This window comes from Anopheles cruzii, chromosome 3 (genome assembly GCF_943734635.1).
Source record: "Anopheles cruzii chromosome 3, idAnoCruzAS_RS32_06, whole genome shotgun sequence".
NCBI classification, from domain to species: domain Eukaryota; kingdom Metazoa; phylum Arthropoda; class Insecta; order Diptera; family Culicidae; genus Anopheles; species Anopheles cruzii.
This window is the reverse complement of record NC_069145.1, coordinates 75,547,754-75,563,557: the sequence shown is the minus strand read 5'-3', so window position 1 is coordinate 75,563,557 and position 15,804 is coordinate 75,547,754. Positions and strand designations below refer to the sequence as shown.

At 49.9% G+C, this 15,804-nt stretch overlaps 1 protein-coding gene across 1 annotated transcript; it reads left to right on the top strand.

The window, feature by feature from the left end:
- Window positions 1-1,553: 1,553 nt before the first annotated feature.
- On the top strand, window positions 1,554-2,465 carry LOC128274162 (gremlin-1-like). The gene has a single exon (XM_053012268.1). It carries the CDS (start codon window positions 1,554-1,556, stop codon window positions 2,463-2,465), a length of 912 nt encoding a protein of 303 aa, XP_052868228.1.
- Window positions 2,466-15,804: the final 13,339 nt, after the last annotated feature.

The window sequence follows — 15,804 nt, the reverse complement described above, 5'->3', positions numbered from 1 at the left end:
TCCAAAAAAAACGAGGCCCCGTATCGAAACATCAAGTGCACGGGGCACACCGGTTTCGGCAGAGGCCATACGGTGGCCAATCTGCGCTTGCTGTGTGAAAAAGGGAACGGAACGCAACCGGTATCGGCCCGACGGGACGGCACGGGACGTCGATGAGACTGGACTGTGTAATGTAGGTTAACAGCGTACAAATCGCCCCGAGGGGGCAGCGAGCATGCTTGTTGTTGTTGTTTTTTTTCCCCTTGGGTCCGTAGGAAGATGCTAACAGAGTCCGGGCGCAGAGCAGCCACGCCGAGACAGCTGGAGCGGGAATAAAAGCTGGTGGCGCCGGTCTCAAGTGTCTGAAGGCCCCCGGGGGCCTCCGCTCTGTGGGAAGACCCGACTCACAACAATGTCTCCGGCGGCGTCTGGGTCGCTGCTTTTTTCTGTCTCTTCAAATTGGTGTAGGCCGTCCCGAGGAACCAGCGCCAGCAGCAGCACACCGGCGTCAGCGTAATGAAGGGTCTCCACTGAATGAAAACGACGACATTTTGATTTCGAGTCCGATTTTGAAGTCTGCTGGTGGAGCCGCTGGATTTCTCAAAGGAGAAACATTCTTCACATTAGATACCAACCTGTGCAGGAGGTTTTGAAGTGGAAGTCGCATGAAAGCGGACGTAACGAAAGACTTCTGTGCTTTGGTACTCGTTCGATGTGTACTAAATTGCGCTGATGCCGTTGCCATGTCATTCTGACGTACCTTCGACAACCAGCTGTCTTCGACTTTCGTGGTTATGAATTCTCTCCAAGCGACCAATCTGTCGACGGAGAATATTATTTGGGTGTTATCACTGGGGACAATTCTTCGTTCAACTTCCTCTGGGGAAAAAGAAATGCATTATTTTCTCGGTAGATGGATTAAGTGACCGATGTCTCGTAAAGTATCGACACACAAGTTATGCTCGTTTCCAAACTGATACTTCACCCGAAAAGAATGTCTATCGGAGCAACGGACCTAGCTATCCACCAGAAACGGTCAGAATTGACCACCAGGAGAGGTGTTTTGTTCCATCCACACACGTCTAAAGTGACTCGCCAAAGACTCCGGAAGCTTGGTTGGAAAGTTTTATTAAGGAGCTTTCACCAAGCGTTTATCACCTTTTTCGCGCATTGCAAAACTTCCTGGTTGATAAGAAATTAGACTCAAGAGAAGACTATACAGATTGCTAGAGTTTTTCGTCCATAACGACCAAGAAATCTATAAGAGAAGGATTTTGAAGCTACCTTCAAAAAGGCAACAAATTTTACACCAAACACTGCATTTTCGAATCGAACCATCGGAAACATTTTAAATAGAGTTTGGAATTTCACGCAAAAGTAAACGATTTCTCTTTCGCCAATCAAATATTTTTACATTACATTTTGGTGATCATTTCGTTACCATTTCGCAATAAACCCTGCCCAGATCGTTCCGCAACCAATATTATTCGGCGGACTTAGTACCATGACATGACCACGACGTATTTTTGATGTACTTTCAAACGTTTCAACTCCTGTCGTTTCGCTCGTTGCAGATGCATCTAACGATGAAACTGTCACTGATGGTGGCGCTCCTGCTGGCGAGCACGGCCGGCCACCGGTTGCCCCTGTCGGACTCGATTCTGGACATCATCAACACGCGGCACGTCGAGCAGATACTGGCCGAGCGGCGGGCGAATGCGTCGCGCGAGCACGAGAAGCGTTACATGGTTCAGAACGACCTGGACGAGGACGTCACCGAGGACGGGGCCGACCTGTACCAAACGCCCGAGGTGGCGATCGATTTCGACTTCAACGGACGCCGCCAAGGTGGTGGCCGACCGCACCACCACACGCTGCCACCGTACAACGAGTCCAGTGAGGGTGGCCACCATTACCACCACCAGCCGCAGAGTCAGCAGGGGCAGGGTCAGCAGTCGGATCTGCTGACCGACATGCACGCGTACCGCGGCGACAAGCTGCTGAAGTCGAGCAAGAATGCACTTCTGGTGACGCGCAAGGAGTATCTGAAGAAGGACTGGTGCAAGACGGAACCGCTGGTGCAGCGGATCCGCGAGGAGGGCTGCCTCAGCCGGACGATCGTCAATCGGTTCTGCTACGGCCAGTGCAACTCCTTCTACATCCCCAAGTCACCGAAGCGCAGGCGCCACGGCGGTGGCGGTGGCGGAGGCAGTGGCGGCGGAGGCAGCAAACCCACCCCCGGGAGCTACTCGGTCGGGCACCACCGGAACCATTCGCCGCGCGACTATCGGGAGCGGGAGGTGGACCTAGACTTCGAGGACGAGGACTTGACGGGTCCGTCGTTCCGTTCGTGCGCCTTCTGCAAGCCGAAGAAGTTCACCTGGGTGACGGTGACCCTGCGCTGCCCCTCGCTCGTGCCCCAGCTGCGCCGGAAGCGCATCCAGCGCATCAAGCAGTGCAAGTGCACCGCCGTCCCGCTCCACTAGGACCAGCTACAGAGAGAGAAAGAGAGAGCCTCGCTGGAGTGCTTTCGGCCAACGGGGACCTGTTGTAAGACTTGCGCCACGTTGTTTGTTGGTGGTGCGACACGTTACTAGATTATGATTTGATTAGTATGACGTGGGAGAGCATCCTCGTGTGTGTGTGTGTGTGTGGGTGTGTGTTTGCGTACCATTACCATGGCACCGGACAAGACATGGCGCTGCGATAAGTTGTAGAACTTTCCCAGGAATAGCAGCTCGAGTGAAGCTGGAGTCACTGAACTACTTACGCGAAAATGAGGCGAAATCCAAGAATGGCGTCCTGTCCGACACGAACGAACGAACGAATGGCCTGACAGTTGCTTTGAGGGAGGGTTCTTCAGAATCTGCCAGAAGTGGACCAACGTCTCTTCGGTTGCCCGGCGGCGTTTGGTGTGTCGTTGGCCAACTTTCCATTTTGAGCCATCTCGCCCGAAACCGGCAACCGAAAGACGGTACCCTCCGCGACACTCCCCGCGTGTTCCGGATGCACCGTGTGCGCATGTGTGTGTGTGCGATTGTGGAGGCTGCCAGAGTGGGAAGGTGGTAATTTTCGCCATTTCGTTTGAGGTGGTGCGTGATGAATGGTGGTGCGTGGCGAGCAGCGCCGAGCCGAATATGTGGGCACTGGCCACCGAGGGTTCGAACCGGGTGGTTCGAGAATCTGCCTTTCGCGAACCGCGTCCGGAACTGGAGAGCAGCTCCGAGCAGCTGCGCTTGTGGCGCTTGTCTCAGCTCAGCTCCCTTCGGGAAGGCCCACGCTCCCGCTCCCGAGTAGGTTGGCCAGCTCCAGCTCCGGTACGCACGTGACGTCGGCCATCGGAGCTAGAGATTCATTCATTAGCTCGACGCGGGCCCGGTCCTGTGGTGAATGAGCGATCGCTTGCGACGTCGCGCTAAATGCGCTCCAAATTGGAGAGCTTCGCCAGACACCCAAACGCCCATGAACCGCCGGAGGACGCCCTGACACATCATCTCGGGTGTCTCTCTGATGTCATGCCCCACACGCTGTGACGACGACGACGCCGCCGCCGCCGACAGAGCACTAGACGAGAGACGGGCCAGCCTAACAAGTGGGCCGCCTCGTGGCGGTTGAAGATGGTTCTCTATGACCCAGCACCAGCACCCCGCGTCAAGGTGTCCTCTGAGGCGAACCACCGACCGACCGACTTCGATGAGATAATCTTCGTGTGAAATCACACACACACATGCGTCACATATATTACACATCCTGTGTGTGTGTGTGCCGGTTGGTTTGTTGAATAAATTAGTTATGATTGGGTTAGGCGCGCGCGACGCGATGCAGCCGTCCGCAGAGGGGGCCGGGCCGGGTCCGCGAGATGTCACCAGAATCGGGCCGAAATCGGGTGGTGTTAATTATGGACACGGCACCGACCGGCCCGGGGGGCCCGACGGCCCGGCAGGGTATCCGATTTCCTCCGTTCGCCAAAGAGTCGCCGCGAGACGCAATAGTTGCCCCGCGTGCGCGTAAGCTGGAAAGGCCGCCGAGCGCACAACAATGAGTCACACCTTTTTTGCGGGGAGTGCGGGGAGGGGGGACCAGGGCCAGGGTTTCTGCGTCGATCTGGAACGTCCTCCTGGAAGGTATCGATCGCCGCGATCGCCGCCACGGTAATAGAGATGGTTATTGGGTTTAATGAAGAGACCGCGCGATCGGTCAGCCGCCCGATATCCCCGCGGAATCACCGGCTCGGGGATGAATCAGCGCAGCGCTGCGCTAATATCCGATCGGTCGTCGCAGCGATTCTCGCCGGCCTCGGCCTGTCACTGACGTTTGATGTTGGACCGGATCAAATATCGCACCATCACCGATCACCGGTGGGAAAGAGGAAACAAAATCGAACATAATCCTGTCGGACACTTTCTACCCTCCTGGGGCTGACCGCAGCTGACTTTTTCGGTAGCATTTGAAGTGCCGATGACGAAGAGGTTAGGAATTTGACACCCGTCACCGGCAGGACCTGCCTGGAAGGAATCCCAACCGCACACAGGCACACACACCCGGGGGGCTCTCGACACGGACGCTCGGATGCGGAGAAGGATAATAATTATAAACACATTGATCGCTGATGAAACAAGATGATGATGAAATCGTAACCACCTTTCTAGTTGTAGTGCAAAAAACAAACAAGTAAAAAAAAGAAAGTATTTATTGTACAACGGCGGGTGAGTGTCCGGTGGACACCACCCAGGAGGCGGCGGGGCCAGTGCCAGTGTTGTGGGCCAGCAAACGATCGATTTATAAAAAAAAAACCAATATTAACCAGTTCAAGAGGGACACGAACCATACAAAGAGTAACGAGGAAGTACCAGATAGAGAGAGAGAGAGAGACCAGGATGTTGGGATGCTGTGGTTCCCCTCGAAGTTAGCCCCCCCGTAAGTCGAATGCCATGTCGAATTGTGTTGCGTTATGAGTGTGTGCGTGTGTGTTTTTTTATTGTAAATTTTAAGTCACATATTTATAAAAACCTACCTTGACACCTACCTTCTAGTACTTCTCTTCGACGAAACAAATCCCAACAGTATTGAAAGCAACAGCAGAGAGAACGAGAGAGAGATAAGGCGCCCCACGGAACAAGAGAGAGAGAGAGAGTGAAAAGAAAGTAGAGGATCGCAACAAGGACCTGCCCGATCGATCCGGTTCGATCGGCGCCATTTCGTCCGATTCGACCGAAATTTTTCGTTCCGTTCGCAAAGCAAATAATTCGTGTTATGGAAATAATTTTCCGCCGGAAAATTAGCAATTTTTTCCAGTAACAACAACATACGCCGCGTTTCCGGGGCAACCGGGTCGCCGATTGCGTAGCTAGTGTTGCTTTGCATTGACTTCTCTAACACTCCGCGAACTCGTGCCTGAGGTCCGGTGGCCAGGGTCGCGGAGAGTGCGGGACGAACGGACCGTGAAATAACCGTCTAGACAACGCGACCGAGCGCGTCGTCCGGCACAGTCGTCAAATCATATGTTCCTACCAGTATATTGTAATATTAATTAGTGATCGACGCTGCGGCCGCCGCCGCAGCCGATTTATAGGAGTTAGGAGTTCGTCCCGGGCACAGTAATTGGAACAGTTGTTGTTTTTGTTCTCTGCTGTGTGTGCTTGTGGTGCAGCCATTAAACCTTAAAAGGGGTAGAAAATGTAACGCAAAAAACAAAAAAAAAAAAAACAAAACGAAATCCCAACCTCTGAGGTCCACAGCACAGCCCAGCAGCTGTGGTTTGGCCGTGGACCAGCCCCATTTTGGGCCCGAGCGGGAGAGGGGCGCGTGTGAAGCGCAATTAGCGCACCCATCCCGGGTGAGATCTGTCCGCGTGCCACGTGCTGCTGTTGGGCCGCACAGATGATGATGATGATGATGATGGAGCAGAAATCACGTGGCCAGGAGTTATCCGTTTAAAGGTACGATGAAAGCTGTGCTTGGACCAATATGGGCGCATAAAAACGCAACCATCAAGTATTGATGCTCATGCTCAGAAGCCCACAGAAAGAAAGAGAGCATGGTCCCATGGCAGATTGACCCGGAACCAGAGACAGAAACAGAGAGAAAGAGAGACAGAGAGAGAAAGTAGAAAGCTAATTTAATCTAAAACTGAGCAAGCAAACGCACTAATAAATGTTTCCATAAAACCGTACAAGAGTGGCCAGTGGCCGTGTCTTCGATGGAAGGGGCCGAAAATGGGCTGGCAGAGATTAGAGAAGTGTTAACGAAGCTGTGAGACCCGAGAGCCCCGGCTTAGATGACACAATAGAACAAGAACAAAACACACACACAAAAAAGAGTGGAACGTGAAACGGAGCATTAATAAAACCGAAATAAATAGCGCAAGCTCAACCCAAGATTTATCTGTTTGTCTTCGTGTCTGGCCCGCAAGGATTTGTCTGGCAGACGTAGCGCCACGATTAGGCGATTACGGCACGACCAGTCGGCCCGGCCGGTTCGGGAAGTGGATCCGTTTGACCGATTGGTCCCTCTGCTGCTGGCCGGCAAAAACGGTTTCATTTACCTACTTAGCGATTTCCGAACAACAACCGTGCGAAATCCGAAAAAACCCATAATCTTGGAGGGCCTCGTTTTTGGTATAACAAACATTCGACACCATTCATCATCCGACCGGCCCGTTTCGGTGTTTTTGTTTCAAATAATTGTTCGCAGATATCGGCAATTTTACGACTTCCGAAAAGGTGTCCTCTTGCTCGTCCATGCCCGGCCACTGGCCAAGGTGGATCACAAAACCCAACGGAACCCGAGCTACTTATTAAATAATAATACGATACGAGAAACGCCAATGAAGACAGCGCAAACAAAGTTTCGAGATGCGCCGGGCCGTTGAAAAATCGGACATCGGGTGATCCTGGCCACGGCCAAAAAGGAGAACGGCCTGGGAGGCTCGTACGCGTCACGCAAACAAAAAAGGAAACGAAGGCACCGAACACAGGTCTCGCAGGTCTGGAGCCTTCGAGCGTGGCGCCTAAATTGCGAAACCGGCCCGGCGCTTATAAAACATCTGTCCATCTGTCTTCCGTTCCGATGCCGTGTGTGTGTGGCTGGTTTTTTTTTGCGGTACTTTGTTTGGCCGAGGTTCCCATGAGTGCGGTTTGGCGAGTGTTTACCAACAATTCTGCGTCACTCTGCGGTGCAGGACTCGAGACCCTGGACCCTGCTGGAACCAGTGACCGAAGGGTAAACATGCCACAGCCAAAGTGGCACAATCTCTCACATTTTATTACATAACTTCATGGGTTTTGGTTCGAAACCTTTGGCTCCGAGTTGGTAGTAAGATGACCGAGCGAACCAACTTTTTTAGTTAATTAATTAGTAACATTAAGTTTTGATTGGTGGTGAGAAGGGTTTCTCACTCAGCGTTTAAACTGCTAATTAGACGTAATGGACCCGCGCGATCATAACGTTTTATGGGCTAGAGTTCTAGTTTGTAAATATGGCACAAACAGATTGTCTTGCTCCGACTTTATGGGGCGTTATCAATTCGATTCAATTATGCTGTCGTAGGAACGGAAGGAACGAACAAAGTGTCTGGTGCAGTGCATTAATTTTTCGCTTCATCAGCGCCACCAGCGACCGATGGCGGAGATTACTGCACCGATATCCAATAAATACCGATTTTTACTACCCGTTCTCGGTTCCATCCCTGTTCGATGGCGTTCGTACATTTGGCCGATGTGCATCCGCGGTGAAAAATCAACTGCCAACTGTCTCATGCATCTCGGGAAGCTGCCATTCTTAAGGCGGCCACCACGGCAAAAGCCAATTTTACATCAGCTGAATCAATGGCGAACTTGTCTTATCACTTTCGAAGATTAAATTTGGTCGCCTCGGGCACGGATCAGAGGTGAGTGGAATTTTTTAGATCGAGCATGTAGACGAATCGCATTCGGAGGACAATTTGGCTGTCTGCTCGCTGTGTCTATTTCGCACGACTGGCTACGAAATGTTCTTGTTTTGCGATTTTCTACCAGCGATCGTGCGACCGACGCGACAGTCTGTTGCTGTGCCCTGTAGTGCCAGTGGCGGTTACAATGGCTACACAGTTTATTTAGTTTCCAACTTTGAAAAATTCTAATAAAACAAGGACAGCAAAACACAATTTGCAGTATTCACAGCGCCGGGTGGCCAAATTTGGCGCTTTATCGATGAGGTCGAAAGCAGAGCGTAACGCCGTTTTCTAGCACCGCAAACACAATTTCCGTCTCGTCCAGCGAGCCGAGCCGTGGAAGTAGCTTCTCATCTAGCGACTTTACAACTTCGTACGTTCTGGTGTCATCTTCGAACTCGTTTATCCTCACCAGGCCCCAACGGCTCCCGCGCAATTTGGGCGTCTGGGAACGGCTGGTGAGTGATTTGGTCGCCCTCTTCTGGTGGCGCTTTTTGCGTTGCGAATTTTCGATGGCATCAAGAATAAATGCTGCATAGCAAACGGGAGTCAGTGTAAATTACGAAAACATCACCGTGTTGCAAGGAGGCAAATACTCACTCATTTCGTCAGGAGAAAGTTTCGGGTCCACCAACTGGGAACGGGACTGTGGGGGTTCGTTATTTTCCGTTTCGGCGGGTTTCAAAGATTCGGACGATTTGAATACAGATTCGGGGCTGACTAGCTCCAGATCTTCCCTGGGCATGGGATGCTGTCGCGAAGCAATCCAGCGGTCAATTCCGTATAACACCGATTCATCCAACGTCGGACCGAAGAAATGATGACGCGCTTTTGAAATGATGCTGTGGCGTGGTAAGCTTCTTGCCCTGGCCGGGCTACCAATCGACGGTTCGGAAGAAAGCATTTTTCTTGTGAAACGATGTTGAATTTTGTGGAAAACAAGTTTCGACCCGGTCAGCTCAATAAATTATTGCAGAAGAATTGGCATCGCTGCCAATATGTTTGCTACATGAATAGAATGTTTGCTACGATGTTGATTGAACTCATCAGCATCGCTATCGTTTCCATGGTTACTAGCTTAGATTCATAGTTTTACGTTCGTTTCATAGACCATAGATTCATAGTTTTACTTTGAATTAATCGTTTGCTGATAATTATTATACAGAAAAGGACGAAAGGAAGCGATTGAAAATGCATTCTCCAGCGGCAAAGCTCAGCCGAAGCTTTTAGCCAAGACACAAAGACGAACGATGCCATAAAACATGCTTTACTATAAAAACGCAAAGAAGCGCGCTGGCTTGGGGAAAATGCTCCTCCGTAAATCCTCGAAATTGGGAAATTTGATGCTTACAGAAGAAAAACTTGCTTTCGTGAAAATTCTACCGACGTAGAATAATGAACTGTTATGCAATGTGATATTTTGGCCCTCTTATTTGAAGTAAATTGATTTGGGAAATGGTTTATTTACAGCACCTGCTCTGGTTCGGTATGGAATATGTTTGGTTGTGAATTCAATTTTAGTATAGTTTGAACTATATTTATTTTAAACGTAAATAAACAGTAGTTCATGATACTGTTTGAATGATGTTCAATACCAAAAATACGTGTTTGCCTTTTATCAGAAGTCGCCCTTTTAGGGGCGTAGAAAACCCTAACAAAAGAAGGTATGTTTTTATACCGTGATGATTGCATATTTCACTTCAATCACGGCTGAATATTATGTGAAAATTCCTCTGTTTCGATGATCGAAGCACTGAAAGTGATTATTACACCATGCAAAAAGTGTCATTGAAACGGTTTTTGAATAGGTGGCTCAAATAATAGCCATTTTCAGCGCCACTGGTCCATGGAATAGTTTTCACTTTTCCTCCGATGCCTTGTTACGCAACAAACAAAAGTTGGCCCCACATAAAATAAAATGGGGCTTCAAAACCCACTACACGGGTAAATGTCACCGGGGTTTCTGTTCGGCGTACTGCAAAACGCGAACCATTGTGGCCGCGGGTTCGTCGATGGCGAAAAATCGATACGTTGAAGTTGGAATGAAAATTTTCGGTCCCAAACGGCCATAACGCCTCGCAACATGGCGCAATGGCAAAAGTTCTTTCGTACGCAAACGCTCCGCCGTTCGGTTGTTCTTGGTGTGGGGGAGCCACGGGGGAGCACTGCTGCCGGTGCACGGGGGGCACACGGGCCACGAAACGGAACCAGAATGTATCCATACCAACGGGGGGCCATTCCTGCTGGTTGCTGTACATAGTATCATCACAGTAGGCGGAGTTTAGACAAATGTTCAGGTGGCCAACGGCGTGTGCTGGTGTGCGCTGGGCTTATGGCCACCAAGGACACGGCCGCCGTCGGAGTTGTTGGGGTTGCTGAGTTTGAGTGGGTGTTTGGCGAAAATTAGTCGGTAGGTATTAGAACGGAACCCGAGTGCCTCACTGCGGTCCGTGAATCGGAGCTTTCGGGAGAGTTTCTTGAAAAATATTGCTAAGAGCTGCACTTGTTAGGGCTAATAAAGATGCTTTGTACAGCTGGGAGGTACTGAGTAAGAGTTTTTAAAAGCATTCAAACAACCTTTATTAGCTAACGTGTTGAACATAGTCTAGAGCTTTCCATGACAATATCTGACGAATTCTTTAATTCGAACATCAAGATACATTACAATAAATTACTTGGATGGTTTTTTTACATATGTCTTATTCTTATTAATCATTATTAAATATAAAAGTAATAGTCACAGCTCCAATCCAATCTTTTATTGGTCTTTCATGCATTAAAATATTTATAATGTAACGAAGAATAGTATCGTTTGCCGAATCTATAATAATAATTGCAATTACAATTGCGCCCAGGTACCAAAAATGATTTTCCAATTTCTATGATTTATAACCCTGACTTCCAGTTCGATCCAGCGGAAGCTGATAAAATGCCTTTTTCCGCATGGATGACCGGTCGGTGAGGGAAACTCCTAGGTGTCCCTTTACCGATACAATGGCACATCCATGGCGTTGGCGCATTGTCACTGGTTGCGATGGTGTTTAAATGCTACAAAAACGCAACTCTTTCATACATAACCGGGTCCGGAATGTATTGCACAGGCTTCAATCGCGACCAAGGCAATGAATACGGCCTTGGTGCGAAAAGGATATCCGCACACGATATACTTGTCACTGGCGCTTCTTCACTCCCGCAAAAGGCCCCTACCATTTAAGACTGGGGCTCCTCCATCACATTCTTTAGTGCTTGAGTTACCGTTAAGTGACTGTTTGAACGACTTTATTAACTTCCGCCGATCCGGCCGAGCCGAGAAAGATGCGAAGAATTTTGTCAACATCGACCCCGCCCGCCAGGACGATGGGAAACCGACTACGGCCGACGAGATGCATGACGCATGATTCCCCTTTTGCGTTTGCGATGGGCCACGCTTCGGTATAAATCAGGTGGAAAGTTATTACTCTCCACGTTGGCGTTGGCGATGGCTTGGCAACCGGGGCCCTGTCGGGAATGAAGTGGCAATAAGGTAGCGGCACCACTCCGCGCCAAGCGACTTCCGGGCAACGAGGTTCCGGGGGACGCGTTGGACGCGTGTCGGTTTGCGATCGACCATGACCGAATGGAACGAGAGATGGGAAGATTGCGGACCTTCACAGGACTTGGATCGACTCTGGGACGCTGGCTGCGGGTGCTGTGTGCGGCACTGAAACAAAGTGTGGATTAAAACGTCTGTGCACGATAAGATAGCAGCGTAATATGTATGTGTTTATGGCCTACAAGCGTTCTCTACTGTGTAATGATTTATTGCAGTTATGGTTGGGCTCTGTTGAAAGCATTTACGCTTTCAAACGCTTTTTGAGCCTCGCACAGAACCAGAACATGTTATGTAATATGCATATAGGTGTCTCATTGCTACATACACTCTTTGCAATAATTGTTGTATTTTAGTTGAAAGCAGTTTTCATTCGAAAGAAAACTTCAATGATCCTTGATTTAATTATTGAGTGTAAAACAATATTTCTTCAACGCCATGACAAAGAAATAACGAACTTTCCAGAACATTGATTTTCTTCCACAGAATGAGGCAGAAGCTACCATTTGAAGTGGCCACACTGGCGAATAGAACGTTTGTGGTTGTAAAAGAACCAAAAAAACGAGAAAGTATTCGTTAGGCACGGCAAACAAGGAACGCAACCGACGGTTACCGCACAGTGTTTACCAACAAAGTGTTTGATAAAGACAATTTTGTTGACCGAGTTTGATGAGAAATGCGCGACAAGACACGTCGGGCTCATGTTACGCACCAGCGCTTCATCGAATGTTACTTAAGACCCAAAAAGTAGTCGGGCACGTTTCAGTACATACTGCACTGGGGCTCGGTACTGCTGACGGTTCAGCAATGGGAGGTGAGCTTTAGTTATTTCAATCGTGAACGAATGTCCAGCAGATTCTGTCTTGTCCCATTCATAGGGCTTGTTGCTTGCATCACGCCTCTGTTGGTCGCTGCAGCTTGGCTGACGGTATCCTCGAGTGTCCGTGGACTATCCATCGAGCGCGAGGCGACAGTTGAGCTGATTCCGAACGATCTCGAGGACAGCGTGTACATGAATGAAGTGTCTAAACAAACAATCAGCAACCCACAGAAAGTGATCGAGAATCAGATCGTCAAGGTTGCCCGCATCGTTCAGCAAGCCTTCGATGACGCCAGGAGGAGCTGGAAACAGAAGGAGAAAAGGGACGCCGGCGTTCAAGGCTTTGTTCCGTACGTGTTCCCGTTGCTATCGTGCATTGTCAGTGAGTGATCGTGACCAGATAGGTGAGGTGCCCGTTGGGTTACTCGAATTCTCGTGTCAATACTTCCTTTACAGGACTCATGAAGTCCGGCATGATACCCGAACCGGTAGTGAAAGGAGTGCTGGCGTCAGCCAGTGATTCATACACGAAATTGATAGAGCCAAAGAAGCCTTCGTTGGTCTCCGGTACTTCGTTCCTGTCACCACCTGTCCTGTCACCATCACCGGGCCCGTTATCTGGTGACGTTCCAGCTGTATCTACACTGCATGGCGTTGCCTCCGGATTTGCTACTGGAGCAGCACTGGGGGCTGCGGTAGCGGGTCTTCCTGGTGCGCCATCGGCTGGAGGTGTATTAACGGGAGCTGGGCTAGCTGCTTTAGGAGCGGGAGGTGGCGTCGCAGGAGTTCCAGTTCCTGGCGGAATGCTCCCTGGTGCGCCATTAGGTGGAGGTGGATTAGCTGCAGCTGGAACTGGGCTTGCTGTAGCATCCGTGGCCGCAGGAGGTGTCGGAGGAGGATTGCCTTTGGGTGGTGAAAGTATCGCTGGAGTTCCGGTTAGTGGTGGTATGCTCTCAGGAACACCGTTGGGAGGTGGAATACCAGCAGCCGGCGGTGGTCTAAGCTCACTTGGAGGAGCAGGAAGTGTCGTTGGAGTTCCGGCTGGTGGCGGAATGCTTCCCGGAACGCCGTTAGGTAACGGTTTACCTGGATCCGCAGGTCTCGGTGCAGCCTCTCAAGCTGTTGAAGGAGCGCCATTAGGAGGAGGAGGTGTCCCTGTAGCTGACGGCGGAGCAGCGATGGGTTACGCATTGGGTAATGCGGCAGGTTTCGTTGCCGGTTATTCAGCAGCAAATATGGCAGGGTCCGCCACAGGAATAGCCGGTGGATCTCCAGCATCATCAGGCGGCGTTTTGGGCAATGCTTTCAGGCTCTAATGGTATCTCTAAAACAGTTTTGAGATGAAACTGATTTTGATTTATCAGAATGTATATAGAATGTTTACTTCATAGGACTCAAGCATTAATTTATGAGTGTTTTTGTTAGGTATTGTAAAGTATAATAAAACCGTATAAGAGTTTAATGAAACATGCTGTTTGATGTTGAAAAGAAGTTCCAGAAAAGCAACGAGTTATGTGTATTTTTCAAAGCAAAAACTCCTTCCCAAAGACGGCCCAAAAAGTGGAATGCAGCGCAATTAAACTTCTCTCAAAATAGTAAAGCAGAAACGCTAAATCTGAGAAGTAGATCAAAAGTATTTTAAATGTGAATTCTGTCTGAGTTTTGATATTTTGTAAAACTACGCCGCCGGACTACATACACTCCAACTGTGCGCCTCGGACTGAAAACTGTCACAAAAATGATGTTTTATTTATAGCACGCCAATCTCTTTTTGCTCGTATTGCTCGCGTCTAGCCGATAATGTGATTTCCATTAACTTTTTGCGTCGAGCCAGTCTGCGAGCCAGAGAAAATAGAACGGAAAGAAAATGGATGGTTGCACCGTTTTTAACTCGCACTTTTCTAACTCGGAAGCCGTTGCGATCGCAAAGGACCAACCATTCGTTCGTTGGTCGCAGCAAGCCTCGGCGGAATGCTGACGTCAGCGGAAAGGTGCCGTGCGTGGTCGGAAAGGTGACTTCGAGTCGGCAGGAACGGAAGTACATAAGGGCCCGCGCCCGCGAGCGCCAGAGCTCCACCTTCGCCGGCTGTGGATTGGGTAGAAAGCGGGCCCGTTATGTAAGCGCAATGAAGAGACTGTAGAGCTCTGCTGCTACTGTTGCCACCCCGAAAAGTTGGTTGCCGAGATTGCGGATGGCGCTGAGTGGGCGCATCCCCCTGGCCAGGCTGGGGAGAGGACTCCAACACACTGAAACACGCCGGAACGGGAGTCCTGGCCCGGGAGAGAAAGCGGTCGGCCAGGCGCACATGCGCGGAAGCAGCCGCAGAGAGCGAGAGCCTGATGTCCGTCGGGAGAGCCGGGGTCGGCTGTATCGCTATTTACTGGAAGATGCCAGACAAGGACGATCCGGACGGGCACGGGCCAGACGATTGCTAACCGTCGTCGGGCCAGTGAGCGATAGTCGGTGACGTCGAACAGGAACCACCATCGTAGCAACCCGGAGTCCGTTGCTGGAAGTTCAGTTGGATGCTAGCAGGTTGGATCTGGCATTAGCTGACCATCCTGTCCTTGGGAGGGTCAGCTTTCCTGGGCTTAGCTTGTCCCGGGCACACCAGGGTCCGAGCTCCAGCACCAGCGGCGTCCCCGGACAGTGCTCCGTATCACTCTAGGTGCGGAGGGGCGCATCCCGAACCCCGAGCCCAGGACCTTTCATTCGCCGGAGGTCCCAGTGAAGCTTTTCAGTTCTTCCGTAAGTTGTGGTTTTAGTGCGCTGTCCGAATTTGTGCAAGTTGATCGAGTGCTTGATCGAGTCTTCAAAGAGTTCCTCGACCAGTGTGCGTTGGCTACAATGAATGGTTGAGGTCGCAGACGGAAAAATGTTCCAAAATAGTGGCGACATGTACGTGGATATTTAGCAATTTGGGAGTGTACGTGAGTGTGTGTGTGTGTGTGTGCGGATGTGTGTGTGCTCTGTGGTCTCAGTGCTAAGGTGCGGTCGATCTATTTGGTGTGTACGTGTCACTCTCCCCTCGGAACTGGTCAGCTCAATGGGAAAATCGCCAACCGACAAAAGAACTGGCAGCAATCGGATCGGAACTTGAGAGGTAAGTTTTATGTGGAGCAGAGGGTCAAATGTTAGGAACCATACCTTTGCGCAGACCATGGGACATAGTTGTGCGCATGATCAGCCCGAGCAGAGGTCATAGAGCATGCGATTTGGTAAAAAGTCCCGGAGTACTAAAAGACCATAAATGGAAAGTGTGCTTTATTAAATTTGTTGTGTGAATTGATGCAAAGTCAATAACTAATCACTGATTTGGATGATTGCACTGTTTGGATATACAATTACAATTTAATTTAATGATGATCGATACATTTTAATCAACTTTGATGTATAATGAAATGGATTTACATAATAATATGTAATAATTTACATAATAATTTGTACATCCTTCAATAATATTTTGGCGTGCTGTGGTTTATTGT